General features: G+C 46.9%; 1 protein-coding gene across 4 annotated transcripts in view; it reads left to right on the top strand.

Moving 5' to 3' along the window:
* The window catches only part of GPR107 (G protein-coupled receptor 107), a 148,119-nt gene that overhangs the window by 110,220 nt on the left and 16,716 nt on the right, over window positions 1–21,183 (top strand). For 3 of the 4 annotated variants that reach the window (XM_073600493.1, XM_073600496.1, XM_073600495.1), the window contains 2 exons: window positions 15,117–15,166; window positions 20,638–20,721. In XM_073600493.1, the coding sequence (XP_073456594.1) occupies window positions 15,117–15,166; window positions 20,638–20,721 (134 nt within the window). The remainder of the gene's footprint in view (window positions 1–15,116; window positions 15,167–20,637; window positions 20,722–21,183) is intronic. The other variant, XM_073600494.1, reaches the window with a different exon arrangement.

The raw sequence follows: 21,183 nt of genomic DNA, 5'->3' as shown, positions 1-21,183 counted from the left end.
ACTGATAGAGGGAGGTTTGTCCCTGGGGCGGTCTGTACTAATGGGGGGTTGTCCTGGGGGGTCTGTACTAATGGGGGGTTGTCCTGGGGGTCTGTACTAATGGGGGGGGTTGTCCTGGGGGGTCTGTACTAATGGGGGGTTGTCCTGGGGGTCTGTACTAATGGGGCTGTCCTTGGGGGTCTGTACTAATGGGGGGGTTGTCCTGGGGGGTCTGTACTAATGGGGGGTTGTCCTGGGGGTCTGTACTAATGGGGGGTTGTCCTGGGGGGTCTGTACTAATGGGGGGTTGTCCTGGGGGTCTGTACTAATGGGGGTTTCCTGGGGGTCTGTACTAATGGGGGGTTTCCGGGGGGTCTGTACTAATGGGGGGGCTGTCCTGGGGGGTCTGTACTAATGGGGGGTTTCCTGGGGGTCTGTACTAATGGGGCTGTCCTGGGGGGTCTGTGCTAATGGGGGGGTTGTCCTGGGGGGTCTGTACTAATGGGGGGGTTGTCCTGGGGGGTCTGTACTAATGGGGGGGCTGTCCTGGGGGGTCTGTACTAATGGAGGGGTTGTCCTGGGGGGTCTGTACTAATGGGGGGTTGTCCTGGGGGTCTGTACTAATGGGGGGGTTGTCCGGGGAGGTCTGTACTAATGGGGGGTTGTCCTGGGGGGTCTGTACTAATGGGGGGTTGTCCTGGGGGTCTGTACTAATGGGGGGTTGTCCTGGGGGGTTGTCCTGGGGGGGTCTGTACTAATGGGGGGGTTGTCCTGGGGGTCTGTACTAATGGGGGGGTTGTCCTGGGGGTCTGTACTAATGGGGGGGTTGTCCTGGGGGGTCTGTACTAATGGGGGGGGTTGTCCTGGGGGGTCTGTACTAATGGAGGGGGGTTTGTCCTGGGGGGTCTGTACTAATGGGGGGGTTGTCCTGGGGGGTCTGTACTAATGGAGGGGGGTTTGTCCTGGGGGGTCTGTACTAATGGGGGGGTTGTCCTGGGGGGTCTGTACTAATGGAGGGGGGTTTGTCCTGGGGGGTCTGTACTAATGGAGGGGGGTTTGTCCTGGGGGGTCTGTACTAATGGGGGGGCTGTCCTGGGGGGTCTGTACTAATGGGGGGGCTGTCCTGGGGGGTCTGTACTAATGGGGGGGTTGTCCTGGGGGGTCTGTACTAATGGGGGGGTTGTCCTGGGGGTCTGTACTAATGGGGGGTTGTCCTGGGGGGTCTGTACTAATGGGGGGTTTCCTGGGGGTCTGTACTAATGGGGGGTTTCCTGGGGGTCTGTACTAATGGGGGGGCTGTCCTGGGGGGTCTGTACTAATGGGGGGTTGTCCTGGGGGGTCTGTACTAATGGGGGGCTGTCCTGGGGTCTGTACTAATGGGGGGGTTGTCCTGGGGGGTCTGTACTAATGGGGGGTTGTCCTGGGGGTCTGTACTAATGGGGGGGTTGTCCGGGGGGTCTGTACTAATGGGGGGTTGTCCTGGGGGGTCTGTACTAATGGGGGGGTTGTCCTGGGGGTCTGTACTAATGGGGGGTTGTCCTGGGGGGTTGTCCTGGGGGTCTGTACTAATGGGGGGTTGTCCTGGGGGTCTGTACTAATGGGGGGGTTGTCCTGGGGGTCTGTACTAATGGGGGGGTTGTCCTGGGGGTCTGTACTAATGGGGGGTTGTCCTGGGGGTCTGTACTAATGGGGGGTTGTCCTGGGGGGTCTGTACTAATGGAGGGGGAGTTGTCTTGGGGGGTCTGTACTAATGAAGGGGGGTTGACCTGGGGGGTCTGTACTAATTAAGGGGGGATTTGTCCTGGGGGGTCTGTACTAATGGAGGGATTTGTCCTGGGGGTCTGTACTAATGGAGGGGGGTGTTTGTCCTGGGGGTCTGTACTAATGGAGGGGGGTTGTCCTGGGGGGGTCTGTACTAATGGAGGGGGGTTGTCCTGGGGGGGTCTGTACTAATGGAGGGGGGTTGTTCTGGGGGAGTCTGTACTAATGGAGGGGGGTGTTTGTCCGGGAGGGTTTGTCCTCTTGGGGGGTCTGTACTATTGGAGGGGGGTTTGTCCTGGTGGGCGGTCTGTACTAGAGGAGGGGGGTTTGTCCTGGGGGGTCTGTACTAATGAAGGGGGGATTTGTCCTGTGGGGGTCTGTACTAGTGGAGGGGGGGTTTTCCTGGGGGGTCTGTAGTAATGGTGGGGGTTTGTCCTGGGGGGGACTGTACTAATGGAGGAGGGTTTGTCCTGGGGGGTCTGTACTAATGAAGGGGGGATTTGTCCTGTGGGGGTCTGTACTAGTGGAGGGGGGTTCTCCTGGGGGGTCTGTACTAATGGAGGGGGTTTGTCCTGGGGGTCTGTACTAATAGAGGGGGGTTTGTCCTGGGGTCTGTACTAATAGAGGGGGGTTGTCCTGGGGGGTCTGTACTAATGAAGGGGGGCTTTGTCCTGGGGGGATCTGTACTAATGGAGGGGGGGTTGTCCTGGTGGGGGTCTACTAATGGAGGGGGGTGGTTTGTCCTGGGGGGGTCCATACTGATGAAGGGGGGTCTGTACTGAGAGAGGGGTTTATACTTAGTGGGGGGTCTGCACTGACGAAGGGGGGACTAAAGTTGGTGGAAGGAGGGTGACACCATGCTATACCGCACCTGGTGACACCAACCCTAGTGCCGTCACTGCAGCTGCGGGCTCTCCTTTCGCCCCTAGAAAAAGGAGAAGAGGATTGTGGGACATGTAGTCCCAAGGACTGGCAGCCCCACTGTAACACGGAAACTGCAGCCCACACAGCAGGCTCAGCTGAATGGGAGAGAGAGAGAGATACAGGAGCCTGGGAAAGCTTTCAGGGAAGTACACCCAGGACTCCAGAGGGAGAGGGCAGTGCTGAGGGAACACCATCAGAGAGGAAACCCCACTGCCCTGCGCCACCAGAGTGAAAGACACACAGCCTGGTGCCATCCCTGGCAGAGAAAGGAATGGAGTCATTGCCAGAATACAGATCTGGGTTCTACCCAGCGGAGTCACCATGGGCAATTCAGAGTGAGCTGACTCCTGATCAGAGGAACCATCGCTGGGTCAGGTGAGAGGGCCGATCGGCCATTATCTACTAACGTCCATAGGAACTGCAGTCTCTGACCATCTCCTGTATCGTATCATGTCTTCAGTCTCTGACCTTCTCTTGTATCATGTCTTCAGTCTCTGACCTTCTCTTGCATCATGTCTGCAGTCTCTGACCATCTCTTGTATCATGTCTGCAGTCTCTGACCTTCTCTTGTATCATGTCTGCAGTCTCTGACCATCTCTTGTATCATGTCTGCAGTCTCTGACCATCTCTTGTATCATGTCTGCAGTCTCTGACCATCTCCTGTATCATGTCTGCAGTCTCTGACCATCTCCTGTACTATGTCTGCAGTCTCTGATCATCTCCTGTACCATGTCTGCAGTCTCTGATCATCTCCTGTACCATGTCTACAGTCTCTGATCATCTCCTGTACAATGTCTGCAGTCTCTGATCATCTCCTGTACTATGTCTGCAGTCTCTGATCATCTCCTGTACTATGACTGCAGTCTCTGATCATCTCCTGTACTATGACTGCAGTCTCTGACTGTCTCTTGTATCATGTCTACAGTTTCTGACCATCTCCTGTACTATGTCTGCAGTCTCTGATCATCTCCTGTACCATGTCTGAAGTCTCTGATCATCTCCTGTACTATGTCTGCAGTCTCTGATCATCTCCTGTACTATGTCTGCAGTCTCTGATCATCTCCTGTACTATGTCTGCAGTCTCTGATCATCTCCTGTACCATGTCTGCAGTCTCTGATCATCTCCTGTACAATGTCTGCAGTCTCTGATCATCTCCTGTACTATGTCTGCAGTCTCTGATCATCTCCTGTACTATGTCTGCAGTCTCTGATCATCTCCTGTACTATGTCTGCAGTCTCTGATCATCTCCTGTACAATGTCTGCAGTCTCTGATCATCTCCTGTACAATGTCTGCAGTCTCTGATCATCTCCTGTACTATGTCTGCAGTCTCTGATCATCTCCTGTACTATGACTGCAGTCTCTGACTGTCTCTTGTATCATGTCTACAGTTTCTGACCATCTCCTGTACTATGTCTGCAGTCTCTGATCATCTCCTGTATTATGTCTGCAGTCTCTGATCATCTCCTGTACTATGTCTGCAGTCTCTGATCATCTCCTGTACTATGTCTGCAGTCTCTGATCATCTCCTGTACTATGTCTGCAGTCTCTGATCATCTCCTGTACCATGTCTACAGTCTCTGATCATCTCCTGTACCATGTCTGCAGTCTCTGATCATCTCCTGTACCATGTTTACAGTCTCTGACCATCTATTCTATCTTGTCTGTAGTCTCTGACCATCTCCTGTATTATGTCCGCAGTCTCTGACCATCTCTTGTATCATGTCTGCAGTCTCTGACCATCTCCTGTACTATGTCTGCAGTCTCTGACTGTCTCTTGTATCATGTCTACAGTCTCTGACCATCTCCTGTACTATGTCTGCAGTCTCTGATCATCTCCTGCACCATGTCTGCAGTCTCTGACCACCTCCTGTACTATGTCTGCAGTCTCTGACCACCTCCTGTACTATGTCTGCAGTCTCTGACTGTCTCTTGTATCATGTCTACAGTCTCTGACCATCTCCTGTACTATGTCTGCAGTCTCTGATCATCTCCTGTACCATGTCTGCAGTCTCTGATCATCTCCTGTACCATGTCTACAGTCTCTGATCATCTCCTGTACCATGTCTGCAGTCTCTGATCATCTCCTGTACTATGTCTGGAGCTCTGATAATCTCCTGTACCATGTCTGCAGTCTCTGATCATCTCCTGTACCATGTCTGCAGTCTCTGATCATCTCCTGTGCTATGTCTGCAGTCTCTGATCATCTCCTGTATTATGTCTGCAGTCTCTGACCATCTCCTGTACTATGTCTGCAGTCTCTGACCATCTCCTGTACTATGTCTGCAGTCTCTGACTGTCTCTTGTATCATGTCTACAGTCTCTGACTGTCTCTTGTATCATGTCTGCAGTCTCTGATCATCTCCTGTACTATGTCTGCAGTCTCTGATAATCTCCTGTATTATGTCTGCAGTCTCTGACCATCTCCTGTACTATGTCTGCAGTCTCTGACTGTCTCTTGTATCATGTCTACAGTCTCTGACTGTCTCTTGTATCATGTCTGCAGTCTCTGACCATCTCCTGTACTATGTCTGCAGTCTCTGACTGTCTTTTGTATCATGTCTACAGTCTCTGACCATCTCTTGTATCATGTCTGCAGTCTCTGATCATCTCCTGTACCATGTCTGCAGTCTCTGATCATCTCCTGTACCATGTCTGCAGTCTCTGATCATCTCCTGTACTATGTCTGCAGTCTCTGATCATCTCCTGTACTATTTCTGCAGTCTCTGATCATCTCCTGTACCATGTCTGCAGTCTCTGATCATCTCCTGTACTATGTCTGCAGTCTCTGATCATCTCCTGTACCATGTCTGCAGTCTCTGATCATCTCCTGTACAATGTCTGCAGTCTCTGATCATCTCCTGTACTATGTCTGCAGTCTCTGATCATCTCCTGTACTATGACTGCAGTCTCTGATCATCTCCTGTACTATGACTGCAGTCTCTGACTGTCTCTTGTATCATGTCTACAGTTTCTGACCATCTCCTGTACTATGTCTGCAGTCTCTGATCATCTCCTGTACCATGTCTGAAGTCTCTGATCATCTCCTGTACTATGTCTGCAGTCTCTGATCATCTCCTGTACTATGTCTGCAGTCTCTGATCATCTCCTGTACTATGTCTGCAGTCTCTGATCATCTCCTGTACCATGTCTACAGTCTCTGATCATCTCCTGTACCATGTCTGCAGTCTCTGATCATTTCCTGTACAATGTCTGCAGTCTCTGATCATCTCCTGTACCATGTCTGAAGTCTCTGATCATCTCCTGTACTATGTCTGCAGTCTCTGATCATCTCCTGTACTATGTCTGCAGTCTCTGATCATCTCCTGTACTATGTCTGCAGTCTCTGATCATCTCCTGTACCATGTCTGCAGTCTCTGATCATCTCCTGTACCATGTTTACAGTCTCTGACCATCTATTCTATCTTGTCTGTAGTCTCTGACCATCTCCTGTATTATGTCTGCAGTCTCTGACCATCTCTTGTATCATGTCTGCAGTCTCTGACCATCTCCTGTACTATGTCTGCAGTCTCTGACTGTCTCTTGTATCATGTCTACAGTCTCTGACCATCTCCTGTACTATGTCTGCAGTCTCTGATCATCTCCTGCACCATGTCTGCAGTCTCTGACCACCTCCTGTACTATGTCTGCAGTCTCTGACCACCTCCTGTACTATGTCTGCAGTCTCTGACTGTCTCTTCTATCATGTCTACAGTCTCTGATCATCTCCTGTACTATGTCTGCAGTCTCTGACTGTCTCTTGTATCATGTCTGCAGTCTCTGACCATCTCTTGTATCATGTCTGCAGTCTCTGACCATCTCCTGTACTATGTCTGCAGTCTCTGATCATCTCCTGTACCATGTCTGCAGTCTCTGATCATCTCCTGTACCATGTCTGCAGTCTCTGATCATCTCCTGTACCATGTCTGCAGTCTCTGATCATCTCCTGTACTATTTCTGCAGTCTCTGATCATCTCCTGTACCATGTCTGCAGTCTCTGATCATCTCCTGTACTATGTCTGCAGTCTCTGATCATCTCCTGTACTATGTCTGCAGTCTCTGATCATCTCCTGTATTATGTCTGCAGTCTCTGACCATCTCCTGTACTATGTCTGCAGTCTCTGACCATCTCCTGTATTATGTCTGCAGTCTCTGACCATCTCCTGTACTATGTCTGCAGTCTCTGACCATCTCCTGTACTATGTCTGCAGTCTCTGATCATCTCCTGTACCATGTCTGCAGTCTCTGATCATCTCCTGTACCATGTCTGCAGTCTCTGATCATCTCCTGTACTATTTCTGCAGTCTCTGATCATCTCCTGTACTATTTCTGCAGTCTCTGATCATCTCCTGTACCATGTCTGCAGTCTCTGATCATCTCCTGTACTATGTCTGCAGTCTCTGATCATCTCCTGTACTATGTCTGCAGTCTCTGATCATCTCCTGTATTATGTCTGCAGTCTCTGATCATCTCCTGTACTATGTCTGCAGTCTCTGACCATCTCTTGTATCATGTCTGCAGTCTTTGACCGTATCCTGTATTATGTCTTGGGACTCTTTCTAACAGAAGCCCTCTCTGTGTGCATCAGAGAGACTCCCCTCCAGCTCTCATTAGTGTTCTCTCTTCCTGTATTTTCTTTATTGTTAAGAGATCATGGGAGGATTTCAGGGTAATGAAGACTTCTTAGAGGAGCAGCTCTGTATTTGAGTCGTTGCCATAGAATCGTTTGTAAAGGGGAGGAGTTGGTAAGATGACCACGCCCATGTGGGGGCGCCAGAAATATTTCTGCACCCAGGCGCCGGTGACCCTAGGATCGGCCCTGTACAGAATCTTTTAGCTCTGCCAGCAAGAACCTTTTATGCAGAAAATGCCCATGTGAATGAACCCCTAAGTTCAATTGATAGTAATAGTTAGTCTCATTAGACTTGATTTTGTCCTGTAATGCTGATGATGGTTTGTAGCTTCTACAAGCCAATTATTAAAGCCTAATTCCAGTTATGAGAATTTTTTACTTTGGTCCAATGTATGTACCATACCTGTTGGATCCCCGTAGAAGCTGGAAATCACTGTATGCAAACGAGAAAGTCCGGACAGCCGCACTCCAAAAATCCAAATTTCTTTATTTTAAAATCAGGAACATATCAGATACAGGACATCATGGACAGAGTGTACAGATGATAGCTAACGCGTTTCGCACTTATCCAAGCGCTTACTATGAGTATATGAGCTATGAGTAAGCACTTGGATAAGTGCGAAACGCGTTAGTCTATCATCTGTACACTCTGTCCATGATGTCCTGTATCTGATATGTTCCTGATTTTAAAATAAAGAAATTTGGATTATTATTTCCTGGAGTGCGGCTGTCCGGACTTTCTCGTTTGCACTTGGCTTCTACTAGCATTAGCCAGCACCTGGAACCTCTCACTTTTGGAGAGCAAGATCAGCTTCACACCTGGGGAGATTCAAACTAGTGCAGGGATTACTTTTGTATTGGAAATCACTGTAGTAGGCACCACTGTTTCAGTGATCTGGCATGCCCAGTGGCTGCCATGCTGCTTACCGAACACGAGATCGGCCGCTCAGCACCGAGCTGGACCCATGTAAAAACTGCCATACATCTTTAAGTTCAAATGAGCCTCTAGAATGCTTATCAGAATTGAAGAAGTAACTCAGAGAAGTTACAAAATGTTTTCAACATTGCAGAACGGATCATTTAAATCTAACAAACTGCTAATAGATCTACAATGACCTGTGTGAATGAGAACCTTCAATTGGGCTTTTGGAAACTTTTCATTCTGAAAGTTAGTGTTGAACAAGATGAGAAGTGATTAAGAGGTTCATCTGAACTTGGTGATTATAATAATTTCCAGCCTTAATCAAAATAATTCTCTCTCTTCCTTCCCGCCTCTCCTGATTCTCGAAAACCACCACTGTCTGTTGCCTTGCTGCCCGCTCTGCCACCGTTAATTATTAGGTTATATAGGAAGAAGCGTAATTGGTACAAGGTGGCTAAATCTGAATGTTTTATAGTGTAACCTTTGGAGATAATGCTTTTGATTTTCTGTTGCATTGTATTAGAGTGATTTAATATGTTTATCAAAAAGAATCAATAAAATTCCCATGCTGCACTTACAAGAGCATATCCTTGTCCTGCAAATACAAAATGTGGATGGGAAATTTGTAAAGTGATTTGACTGAGCGGGGGGGTGGGGGGGGGGGATCTTGTTTCTTTCTTCTATTTGTACCATTCTTTTTTAATGTATTCTGAGTGCCTGTAGTTTTACTTTGCTCCCCCTGTGTAGTCTACATATTGTATGGTTGGACTGAAGCTGTATTGTAGATAATAAAATTTTTATCGGTTTCCAAGACAGAGAATCCCAACCAAAAATGCCTATGATGGCTGTTGGTTTAACTTCTGGTCCCCATATGCATTCAGACCTATATTCCTTTGGAGAGTCACTAGAGGTTGATGAAAGTCAGTGTCTTCAAAGGAAACTGTAATGGTTTGGGCTCCCTTTTATTTGAACTAAAGAGGAACTTTACAAATGTGTTTAAGTCCTCTTACTTTTTAAGCTGATTTAAAAAAAATAAATAAAAATAAAAAAAATATATATATATATATATATATATATATATATATATATATATATATATACACTTGCACCTGGCAAATCCAGTGGTGGAATCCCTACTGGAATTCGTCACTCCATGCTGCACACCAGGTCCTATACTGCCATCTTCACTTCTAGCATCATCAGGATCCCCCTAGTGATGTGTCACAAGGTCTGGCCACTGTGTTGAAGCAGATGCCCCCTGGGATATGTGATGTGCAGGGGGTTTCAGGATTGGAGAGGAGGCATCATTCTCGCCTAGACAATAACTGTAGCAGGTGGCTTGCTGAAGCTGAAAAAAGCAAATAAAGTCTGGATTTGTAGATTAGAGGGGATTCCAGTAACGTTTATTGTGAAGGTCCACTTTCATTTTTGTGTGTATGCTGTATACAGGTATGTGTGTATTTGTGTCTATACAGAAATACCTGATATGGCCTGAAACTGCTTTCTTATACCTGTGAAATTCTTGCTGGAAGGTTGGTTCCTGTTAGTGTAGGCACACCCCCAAACCTACGTCTCCCAAGAGACCTTTTCCTGCACACAGTGTATAGGTAGGCTGCTGTGAGTCAAGGCAGTAATATTGTTTGCTGGAAAAGAAATTGATGAGACTGATTTCCTAAAATTTGAGAGTGCAAAATCTGGTGCAGCTGTGTATGGTAGCCAATCCTCTTCTAACTTCAGCTTGTTCAATTAAACTTTGACAAAAAAAAACTGGAAGATGATTGGTTTCTATGCAGAGCTGCACCAGATTTTGCTCTCTCCAGTTTTAGTAAATCAACCCCATTGATTCCTGGCTTCTGGCTTTTGACAACCTATGGACGTCAATTTTTTTTTTTTTCTTTTGCAGATACTATTAATTAACCACTTGCCGACCGGGCCATAGCCGAAAGACGGCTGCAGCGCGGTCGGCTAGTTCTGGGTGGACGTCCATGGACGTCCTCCCAGAATACTGCTCTCGCGCGCCCCCTGGGGCGCGCACCCGAGAACTTCCGTGACCGCCGGGTCCAGAGGACCCGGCGCATCACGGTAAACGGCCGCTGATCGCGGCCGTTTACCATGTGATCGCTCCGTCAAATGACGGAGCGATCACATGTCAACAGACCGGCGTCATGTCATGACGCCGGTTCCTCCCGCCCCTCTCTGTACCGATCGGTACAGTGCGAGGGGAGAGGGGGAGGGATCGGATGGCAGCACCGCTGTGGGCTGTATGTGTAGTGCCCACAGCGGTGCTCAGTGACAAATACAGTCACATCCATCCATCCCTCCATGCTCAGCCATCCCTGCAATATGCCCAGCAATACTCTGCATAATAGTCTGCATAATACCCTGCAATACTCTGCATAATACCCCGCAATACTCTGCATAATACCCCGCAATACTCTACATAATACCCCAAAATACTCTGCATAATACCCCGCAATACTCTACATAATACCCCAAAATACTCTGCATAATACCCCAAAATACTCTGCATAATACCCCAAAATACTCTGCATAATACCCCGAAATACTCTGCATAATACCCTGCAATACTCTGCATAATACCCCGCAATACTCTGCATAATACCCCGAAATACTCTGCATAATACCCTGCAATACTCTGCATAATACCCCGCAATACTCTGCATAATACCCTGCAATACTCTGCATAATACCCCGCAATACTCTGCATAATACCCCGCAATACTCTGCATAATACCCGCAATACTCTGCATAATACCCCGCAATACTCTGCATAATACCCCGCAATACTCTGCATAATACCCCGCAATACTCTGCATAATACCCCGCAATACTCTGCATAATACCCCGCAATACTCTGCATAATACCCCGCAATACTCTGCATTATACCCCGCAATACTCTGCATTATACCCTGCAATACTCTGCATTATACCCCGCAATATTCTGCATTATGCACGGCACTACTCTGCAATATACACGGCACTACTCTGCATAATACCCCGCAATACTCTGCATAATACCCCGAAATACTCTGCATAATACCCTGAAATACTCTGCATAATACATACAATACTCTGCATTATACCCCGCAATACTCTGCATTATACCCCGCAATACTCTGCAATATACACGGCACTACTCTGCAATATACACGGCACTACTCTGCAATATACCCCACAATACTCTGCAATATGCCCAGCAATACTCTGCAATATACCCTGCACTACTCCGCAATACTCTGCAATACCCCGCAATTTTTAACCAGTTCCCGCCCACAGTCATATGACGTCCTTGACTTTGAGCGGGGATATCTGAATGATGGGTGCAGCTACAGGCATCATTCAGATATCAGCTTTTTCAGCCGGCGATTTCCTACACCATAAGAATGATCATAGTGGCTGTTACACTGCTTGATCGTTCTTACGGGAGGCGAGAGGGGACGCCCCCCCCTTCCCGCCACCCTCCGGTGCTTCTACCTACTCACCGCTACGATCGAAGCCAAGATCGTTTTTTTTTTTTTTTTTTTTTATTTCAGGCTTCCCAGCCTAGAGGTGAGATGTGAGGTCTTATTGACCCCATATGTCACTGTAAAGAGGACCTGTCATGCCATATTCCTATTACATGGGATGTTTACATTCCTTGTAATAGAAATAAAAGTGATCAAAAATTTTTTTTGGGGGGAAAAAGTGTCAAACTAAATTAAATAAAGTAAAATAAACAATAAAAAAAAAAAAAAAAAAAAAATGTTTAAAGCGCCCATGTCCGTGTGCTCACATGCAGAAGCGAACACATACGTAAGTCCCGCCCACATATGAAAACGGTGTTCAAACCACACATGTGAGGTATCACTGCGAACGTTGGAGCGAGAGCAATGATTTTGGCCCTAGACCTCCTCTGTAACTCAAAACATGTAACCAGTAAAAAATTTTAAAGCATCACCTATGGAGATTTTTAAGTAGCGACGTTTGGCACCATTCCACGAGCGTGTGCAATTTTGAAGGGTGACATGTTAGGTATCTATTTACTCGGCGTAACTTCATCTTTCACATTATGCAAAAACATTGGGCTAACTTTACTGTTTTATTTTTTTTTAAAGCACAAAACTGTTTTTTTTCCAAAAAAAACGCGTTCGAAAAATTGCTGCGCAAATACCGTGCGAGATAAAAAGTTGCAACAACCGCCATTGTATTCTCTAGGGTCGTTGCTAAAAAATATATATATAATGTTTTGGGGTTCTATGTAATTTTCTAGCAAATAAATTATTATTTTTACATCTAGGAGAGAAATATAAGAATTGGCCTGGGTGCTCCAGAACGCTTGGAGGTGCTCCGTGCATGTTGGGCCTCTGTATGTGGCCACGCTGTGTAAAAGTCTCACACATGTGGTATCACCATACTCGGGAGTAATAGCAGAATGTGTTTTGGGGTGTAATTTGTGGTATGCATATGCTGTGTGTGAGAAATAACCTGCTAATATGACAATTTTGTGAAAAAAAAAAAAGAAAAAAAAAAATCTTGATTTTGCAAAGAATTGTGGGAAAAGATGACAATTTCAAAAAACTCACCATGCATCTTTCTAAATACCTTGGAATGTCTTCTTTCCAAATAGGGGTCATTTGGAGGGTATTTGTACTTTTCTGGCATGTTAGGGCCTCAAGAAATTAGATAGGCCGTCAGTACTTCAGGTGTGATCAATTTTCAGATATTGGCACCATAGCATTTGGACTCTCTAACACTCACAAAGACCAAATAATATACACCAAGTTGTACTTATTTTTACCAAAGATATGTAGCAGTATAAATTTTGGCCAAAATTTACGAAGAAAAATTACTAATTTGCTAAATTTTATAACAGAAACAAAAAAAAATTCATTTTTTTACCAAATTTTCAGTCTTTTTTCTTTTATAGCGCAAAAAATAAAAAACCCAACGGTGATTAAATACCACCAAAAGAAAGCTCTATTTGTGTGAAAAAAAGGACAAAAATTTTATATGGGTACAGTATTGTATGACTGAGTAATTGTCATTCAAAGTGTGAGAGCACCGAAAGCTGAAAATTGGTCTGGTTAGGAAGGGGGTTTAAGTGCCCAGTGGTTAATTTTAGTAAATCAACCCCAATGTATGAATGTGAAGCAGCACAGAGATAATTGGGGATGGGCAGAGTTTTTTGTATAGTCCAGCAGGAAATTGATCAGGGCTGAAAATCCTGCTGCAGAATTCAGTGCTGCAGCAAGCACTCTGTTCTCAATCAACAGCAGAAAGATAGGACCTCACTGTTTTTAGTAGAATCAACAGGTATTTTTCTGTGTTTGCTACATCTTTCAAAGGTTGAAACATGGGAAATATGCATGTATTGCACAAAATGTTTTCTTTTATTTTGCCCAGACATACACTTTAAAAAGATTGTAGATTTCCTTCAGATAACAAGTACCACTTCAGGGAACCTCATAAACTATTTGCAATTATCTCTGTTGTAGTTCAGTACTCTCATTCTTGGATCACAAGGGCTTCTCCCTGCAGACAATGACCACATGGCCCCACCAAGTGCAGAAATCTCCCAGCTCTTCCTAGTCCTGCTCAGTGTTTTCCCAAATAAACATTGAGCTACATTAGCTTAGAGCTGTCCTGTGTTGCCTGGGACCCTTGCTGTGCTGGTGTATATCTTCAGTGTTGTCTAAAACACAGGAACACTTCACTTCAGTTCCCAGGGATCAGTTTTACCTTTGTCAAGTGCTAAGCTTGGCCGTACGTGTACAAATCAAGTTGTTCAATCTTAATTTCTATTTCAGTTTGCTTAGAAGAAAAATGTACGGTATTTAATAAATGAAAAATCCACGGTTTTTAGTCAGTTGCTGTGTATAGAATTATTTGACAGGGTTCCTGTTTTCGATTTATTTTAATTTAATTGCAGTTATCCTATTAATGTACTAAATCTAATCGAATCCATAAAATTATCAACGTTTGTCCATCAATCAAATTAATTGATAGTAGGTTGACTTTGTTCTTTCCATAAACTATTTGAAATTAGCTCAGTTGTGCTTCAACATTTTGATTCTGTAGAACTGTGTAAATCGAATTTAAAAAAATTACAGAAAACATAAACTGCATAAATCAGATTCAGCTAGGCAGAGAGTGGGCAGCTCTTGTAGCCAATCAGGTGTACTGCTTGCATATATTCTGACAAAGTAATTGTTCACAGGAGGAATCAGCAGAGAGGTGAGCTCCTACATCTACTGCTGCTTCTTCACTGTCCAGTCACAGGCTGTGAGCAAGGGAGATGGCCCAACTATATTTAAAGTGGAAGTAAACCCTCCTATTGTTTTCAACCAAGGAAGCTGCCATCTTGGCCTCTGTTCGATCTTCGAATGCCGCGGAGCTGCACATGTGATCAGTTATGACACCAGCCATTGAATGGTTTGACAGTTTGGTAGACAGCACAAACAAATGTGACTGTTAGCAAAGCATGCAACTGCTTTCTGAAACCGTGAAATAAGTGGGTTTACCTCTGCTTTAAGGCCCAGTTCACACTGGTGTGACATGCGCGCTGACTTTGAGAGCACATGTCTCATCACGGGTCACATCCCATTAAGTGCAATGGAACCGTTCTAAAAGGAGTGACTTGAAGGTTCCTGCAGTACTTTTGGTCTGACTTTGGCACGACTTGTATTGACTTCTGTTTAAAGAAGTCATATGCAAGTGGTGCCGATGTTGCACGACTTTGAAGTCGCAGCAGTGTGAATCGGGCCTTAGTGAAGAAGAGAAAAGTCGGGTCACCAGGTTGGCTGTAATGTCTGCCAGGGCTAAAATTTTCTACCAAACATTTCATCCTCTGTGACTTTTGGTAATTAGTTTTTTTTTTTTTCTTCTTTATTTCCACAGCAGCCATTAACTTGGCAAAACTGAAGCTCTTCCGGCACTACTATGTAATGGTGAGTGTGAAAGATATGAGTAGCTGAATGACAAAGGGAGGGGAGGTGTTAGTAAAAATGCTGGCTTTGGTTCTGTATGTTGACAAATATAGTAAAAGCTGAATATTACTCGGGCTCAATTTATAACATTCCAGTGAACATTGTGCCTGACTTAATTTAGTGTCTAGCTGATGATATGGAGTCCAGCATTAAACACACTTTAACACAAGCGTACTGTTCATTACACCTGTGCAAAGGGCCATATTTACCTGCAGGGGAGACACGGGTGTTCATGCAAACAGCCTGTTCAAATGAATGACATGCAGCTCCTGTTCTTCCCATGCAGCTAAAGACAGCCCTTTGATCGGGTGTATAGAACAGACTGTTGGAGTGGAAATGGTTTAACTATGTTCTCTCAGTTCCACTAAGGATTAAAGCGATGGTAAAGCCACCTGAATGAGTTTTACCTACAGATAGGCTTATAATAAGGATTACCTGTAGGTACAGTAAATATATCCTAAGCGTGCACCATTTAGGAGATATTTACATTAGTAGCAGCCAGTGACATCGCCGGCGCACTGAGCTCTGAGTGGACGGTGCCATCCATTTGGAGCCCTGTGCCATAGGTCGTGACTCTCCTATGCGTGGGAGTGACTAAACTGTGAATCGTCCATTCCAATGGCTGGAGCCCTTGAACCTGAAAGGAAGACTGGGTGAAGATAAAAGCCCTGTCAGTGGTGACAGTAATGCATATTAGCACATTATGACATTATCCTGCAAGGGCCATGTTTTGTTTTTTTTTTTTTTTTTTTTTTTTTTGGTGGTTTACTATAGCTTATAGTGTAGCCAACTGGACATAACATTTGCACCACTTTGTGAGCCTTGCCCTCTTTGGCCCCTTTAGACCTACGTATCTGTATTTGGCCATCCGCTTGCTCAGCGGGGATCGCTCCGTTGATCCCTGCTGAGCCAACGGATGACAAGTCCGTCTCTGCACACCGTGCAGGGACCAAACTGTCAGAGCGCCGCTCTCCTCTATGGGGGGATCGGATGATTAAGGACCGCCTGTCCATTTTCATCCAATCCGTCAGGCGGATGGAAAATAGGACCTCCATCCGTCTGGATTTTGCAGAGCGGATCGGATGTCAGGAGACATGTCACCGCTGACATCCATTGCTCCATAGAGCTGTATGGAGCGGTCGTTCAGATCCGCCTGAAAGACTGACAGGTGGATCTGAACGGTCCGCACATGTGAAAGGGGCCTTAATAGTCGTCCTTCTGTGCTCCCCCAAATTTTAGTGGTAGTGTCTACTTTCTGTCCCCCTTTTTTTTTTCTTTTTTTTTTTTTTATAAGGCACCAAACAGAAATGTGATACTCATGTAAAAATTGTTAAAATTAATTTTGTTTCAGAATTTTAGCAACTTTTTTTTTTTTTTTTTTCAACTCTGATCCCCTGATTCCTGTCATCCTCATTGCTAGATCTCATGGAGCCAGCTATGAATGCGCTGCCAGTTTGCAGAACAGAGCAGGCTCCTTACATACTTGGCAACATATTGTCCTGGTGGTGAGCTACTCCTGCTCCCCCCTCCAAACAATCCAGACAGTGGCTAGAGCCTGCACTTACCCTAGTGTACTAGGGATATAAAGGGCATGTAAGCGTTGCTTTGAACCTGGAGTCTGCAGTGGTGAATAACAAACCATGTGAGGTTTTTTTTCTTTGATATGTAGGCAGAGTTACCAGGAAAGGGGGCACAGGATGTATCCATGAAAAAAAGTGTTTGATACTTTAATACTACTAAAGAAAAAAAAAAAAAGGCTCTGCATTAGAGAAAATGTGGCTCCTTGTTTGGATAATGGGAATGCCCATCAGACTCTGTAGCCACTAGGTAGGCAAGCAAAGCAGGAAGGGGTAAACTTTAGAGCAACCATTACCAACCTGGTCACTTTTATTGATTGATTTTTTTTTTTGTTGGTGCAGCAGCTTGTTTTTAAAGTGACACTCCAGACTTATGGCGAGTACCCTAGAGTAGCCCTGCTGGTACCTTTCCCTGATGGCCACCCTTTTTTAGGGAGGGAAGAACTTGAACACAGCCCCCTGTGTAATATATCCCCTGGAGGCCAGTTTGTTCCATGCGGCTCTGACCCCTCTAACTATCTAGTATTTCCGCTAGTTCTGGGGCACCTTCCTCTTGTTCTTTTATGACGAGGGGGAAAGTCTCATCTGCTATCGCTGGAGTACAGCAGCATTTTTTCGAAGTGCTTGGCCCAAATGGAACCAATTTTGAAGCTGCCAGTTCCCTAGTCCGATTTTTGAAGCTACCAGTTCCCAAGTCCAAAGGTCTCAGGATTTGGATTGTGATAGCCACCACAAGATCTTCAATCCTTTCCTTTACAGCCTCATGTAAAGGATGTTCAGCAATTCTCCCTTGAGAATGAGTTCACTAAGAAATGGAGAATGCCTTTGGCTGATCTGGCAGTTTCCCATCTCCAATAAGAACCTTTCATGCCCAGTGGACAAAGCCCCAATGTTTAAAGGATCCTCAGGCAAATGTCCGAAGGCATTATTTAAAGCCTCATCTTCTCTGGTAGGCACAGCTTTAGAGCCAGCAATTGTGGGAATAGGAGTCTGCCAAAGCCTCAAGGTCTGCACACATCTAGTGGGGGGAGAGAGAGGGATCCTTCTAGCAGAGATTCCCGAAACAATCAAAACCCTAGATTTCCCATGTACCCTCAGGTTCTCAGTTTGACACCTTGAAGTTCATACAACAACTTTCCCGTCTAGGAGTCTTGTCCGTACACGTGTGCAGAATCTTATGGCTGAAGTAACCCTGCCAGAGGCATGCAGAACATTTACCCTTTCAAGGGGAACACCGAGCATTTGCCCGAGTACTTGTACTCGGGCAAATGCTCCCGATGCTTCCCCCGATACCTGGAAGTCAGCTGTGATCGGCACGTGGGGGAGTTACAAGAATCTCCGCCAGCGGCGTTCAGCGGCTTTAGTGACATACAGCGGTGATCGGTCACCGCTGACTGTCACTGCATCCTCCTCCATGCCCCCTCCGTTCCTCTGTCCCCCTCCGTTCTGCCATACCCCTCTCCTTCTCTGTCCCCTCCGTTCCGCCATACCCCTCTCCTTCTCTGTCCTCTCCGTTCCGCCATACCCCTCTCCTTCTCTGTCCCCTCCGTTCCGCCATACCCCTCTCCTTCTCTGTCCCCTCCGTTCCGCCATACCCCTCTCCTTCTCTGTCCCCTTCTGTTCTGCTGTGCCTCTCCGCTGTCCCCCTCCGTTCTGCTGTGCCTCTCCGCTGTCCCCCTCCGTTCTGCTGTGCCTCTCCGCTGTCCCCCTTCGTTCTGCTGTGCCTCTCCGCTGTCCCCCTCTGTTCTGCTGTGCCTCTCCGCTGTCCCCCTCCGTTCTGCTGTGCCTCTCCGCTGTCCCCCTCCGTTCTGCTGTGCCTCTCCGCTGTCCCCCTCCGTTCTGCTGTGCCTCTCCGCTGTCCCCCTCCGTTCTGCTGTGCCTCTCCGCTGTCCCCCTCCGTTCTGCTGTGCCTCTCCGCTGTCCCCCTCCGTTCTGCTGTGCCTCTCCGCTGTCCCCCTCCGTTCTGCTGTGCCTCTCCGCTGTCCCCCTCCGTTCTGCTGTGCCTCTCCGCTGTCCCTCTCCGCTGTCCCCCTCCGTTCTGCTGTGCCTCTCCGCTGTCCCCCTCCGTTCTGCTGTGCCTCTCCGCTGTCCCCCTCCGTTCTGCTGTGCCTCTCTGCTGTCCCCCTCCGTTCTGCTGTGCCTCTCCGCTGTCCCCCTCCGTTCTGCTGTGCCTCTCCGCTGTCCCCCTCCGTTCTGCTGTGCCTCTCCGCTGTCCCCCTTCGTTCTGCTGTGCCTCTCCGCTGTCCCCCTCCGTTCTGCTGTGCCTCTCCGCTGTCCCCCTCCGTTCTGCTGTGCCTCTCCGCTGTCCCCCTCCGTTCTGCTGTGCCTCTCCGCTGTCCCCCTCCGTTCTGCTGTGCCTCTCCGCTGTCCCCCTCCGTTCTGCTGTGCCTCTCCGCTGTCCCCCTCCGTTCTGCTGTGCCTCTCCGCTGTCCCCCTCCGTTCTGCTGTGCCTCTCCGCTGTCCCCTCCGTTCTGCTGTGCCTCTCCGCTGTCCTCCTCCGTTCTGCTGTGCCTCTCCGCTGTCCTCCTCCGTTCTGCTGTGCCTCTCCGCTGTCCTCCTCCATTCTGCTGTGCCTCTCCGCTGTCCTCCTCCGTTCTGCCGTGCCTCTCCGCTGTCCCCCTCCGTTCTGCCGTGCCTCTCCGCTGTCCCCCTCCGTTCTGCTGTCCCTCTCCGCTGTCCCCCTCCGTTCTGCTGTCCCCCTTTCCTTCTCTGTCACCTCTGTTCTGCTGTCCCTCTCCGCTGTCCCCCTCCGTTCTGCTGTCCCCCTTTCCTTCTCTGTCACCTCTGTTCTGCTGTCCCTCTCCGCTGTCCCCCTCTGTTGTGCTGTCCTCCTCCTCCTTCCTTTGTGAATGGACAGAGTCAGCTGACTCTGTCCATTCACATAACTGAAACATTGTAACCTCCTGTGATTACGATGTGTCAGTTTATGAATGGAGCCGCTGTCTTCTCTCCATTCATTCTCAGTGCAGCTGAGGCTGCAGAGAAAGGGACTGGGGAATCTCTATCCTCTGTCTCTTTCTCTGTCTCAAGGGGGAGATATCAGAGGTCTGTTAAGACCCCTGATATCTCACCAAAGCCCCCCCCCCCCCCCCCCAAAAAAAAAACCCATATTGCAATAAAGAATACAAAAAAATTGTTGTAAAAAATAAAAATTGTAAATAAAAAAAAAAAACACACACACATACACTGTTCCCCCCCACCCCCCCGAAAAAAAAAGAAAGCACTGTTAAAAAAAAAAAAAGTATCGTTATCGGCGAGTACTTGAGAAAAAGTATCGGTACTTGTACTCGGTCCTAAAAAAAGTGGTATCGGGACAACCCTACTTTTTTTGTTTGTTGGTGAATTGGGGAAATGTTCTGCATTAGTTGAGCTGACATACAGTCAAGCTCTTCTGTGATTCTTTGTTACATACAAGCTATAAATGTGACCCACCTTACTTTGCTGCTAACACCCACCAGATCTTTAAACTGAGCTGAGGATACTACTGTCCCCTGGTAAATGAGAATTGATAGCTGGTTGGCGGGTGGGTGAATAGATAGCCGGCTCCAACAGTAATTGTATTATATTAATCTATCCAGGAGGTGGCCTTGGGTGCTTGAGATGCAGACATAATAACCTGTAGCTCGCAGAGTGATATATTAAGTGGGTGCCATAAATTCCTCTCTGCCAGATTAATCCCAGATCTGCAGGCTGACATGTGTTTCGCAGAGATGGCAGCAGGTTGCTGTGAAAGGGGAGGGGGGGTCAGTTTTGGATAGACTGCTCTGTACGCCAAGTGGTTTACAGTCTACAAAGCAAATAGGCCTCAGCCTTCTAGATGGCATATCTCAATTTTCCCACTTCTTTCTGTCACAGATTGTCTGCTTCATCTACTTCACCCGAATCATCGCCATCTTCATCAAGGTTGCAGTCCCTTTCAAATGGAAATGGATGTACGAGGTAAGCCAGTAACACAGTGTGAATGCTGCTGGACGGCGAACGTATTTAGAGTGTTCGACGTGAATTGTTGAGCCTTTTTTGCTTTCCGGTATTAAATTGTCTTTTAGGAACATATAAAATCCTCAACATAAGACCACGTTTTTCTGAGTTTACAATAAAGAGGGAAGTGTAAGTCACATGTTAGGAGGTATGTAGCTTGCATCTAGGGGTGATCGCTGGCTGTGAAATTACATCCAGACACCAGTAGACAGCTGCTGTCTGCATACCATTTTATAAAAAAACAGGGAGGGCGCACTGACCTTGTGCTTTACCAAAGATAACATTTATTTGACTAGTAAAAACAAAGATCATACTCATAAACAAGCGTTTAAAAAAGGCTTAACATTACTCCAAAGATTCGGAGCCGTATCTTCCAGACAACTGCAACCTGGACCAGATATTAGGTGGAACCAAATGGCATCG

This window comes from Aquarana catesbeiana, linkage group LG09, assembly GCF_042186555.1.
Source record: "Aquarana catesbeiana isolate 2022-GZ linkage group LG09, ASM4218655v1, whole genome shotgun sequence".
NCBI classification, from domain to species: Eukaryota; Metazoa; Chordata; class Amphibia; order Anura; family Ranidae; genus Aquarana; species Aquarana catesbeiana.
Note: the sequence above shows the minus strand (reverse complement) of the source record. Positions and strands in the feature narration are given on the sequence as shown.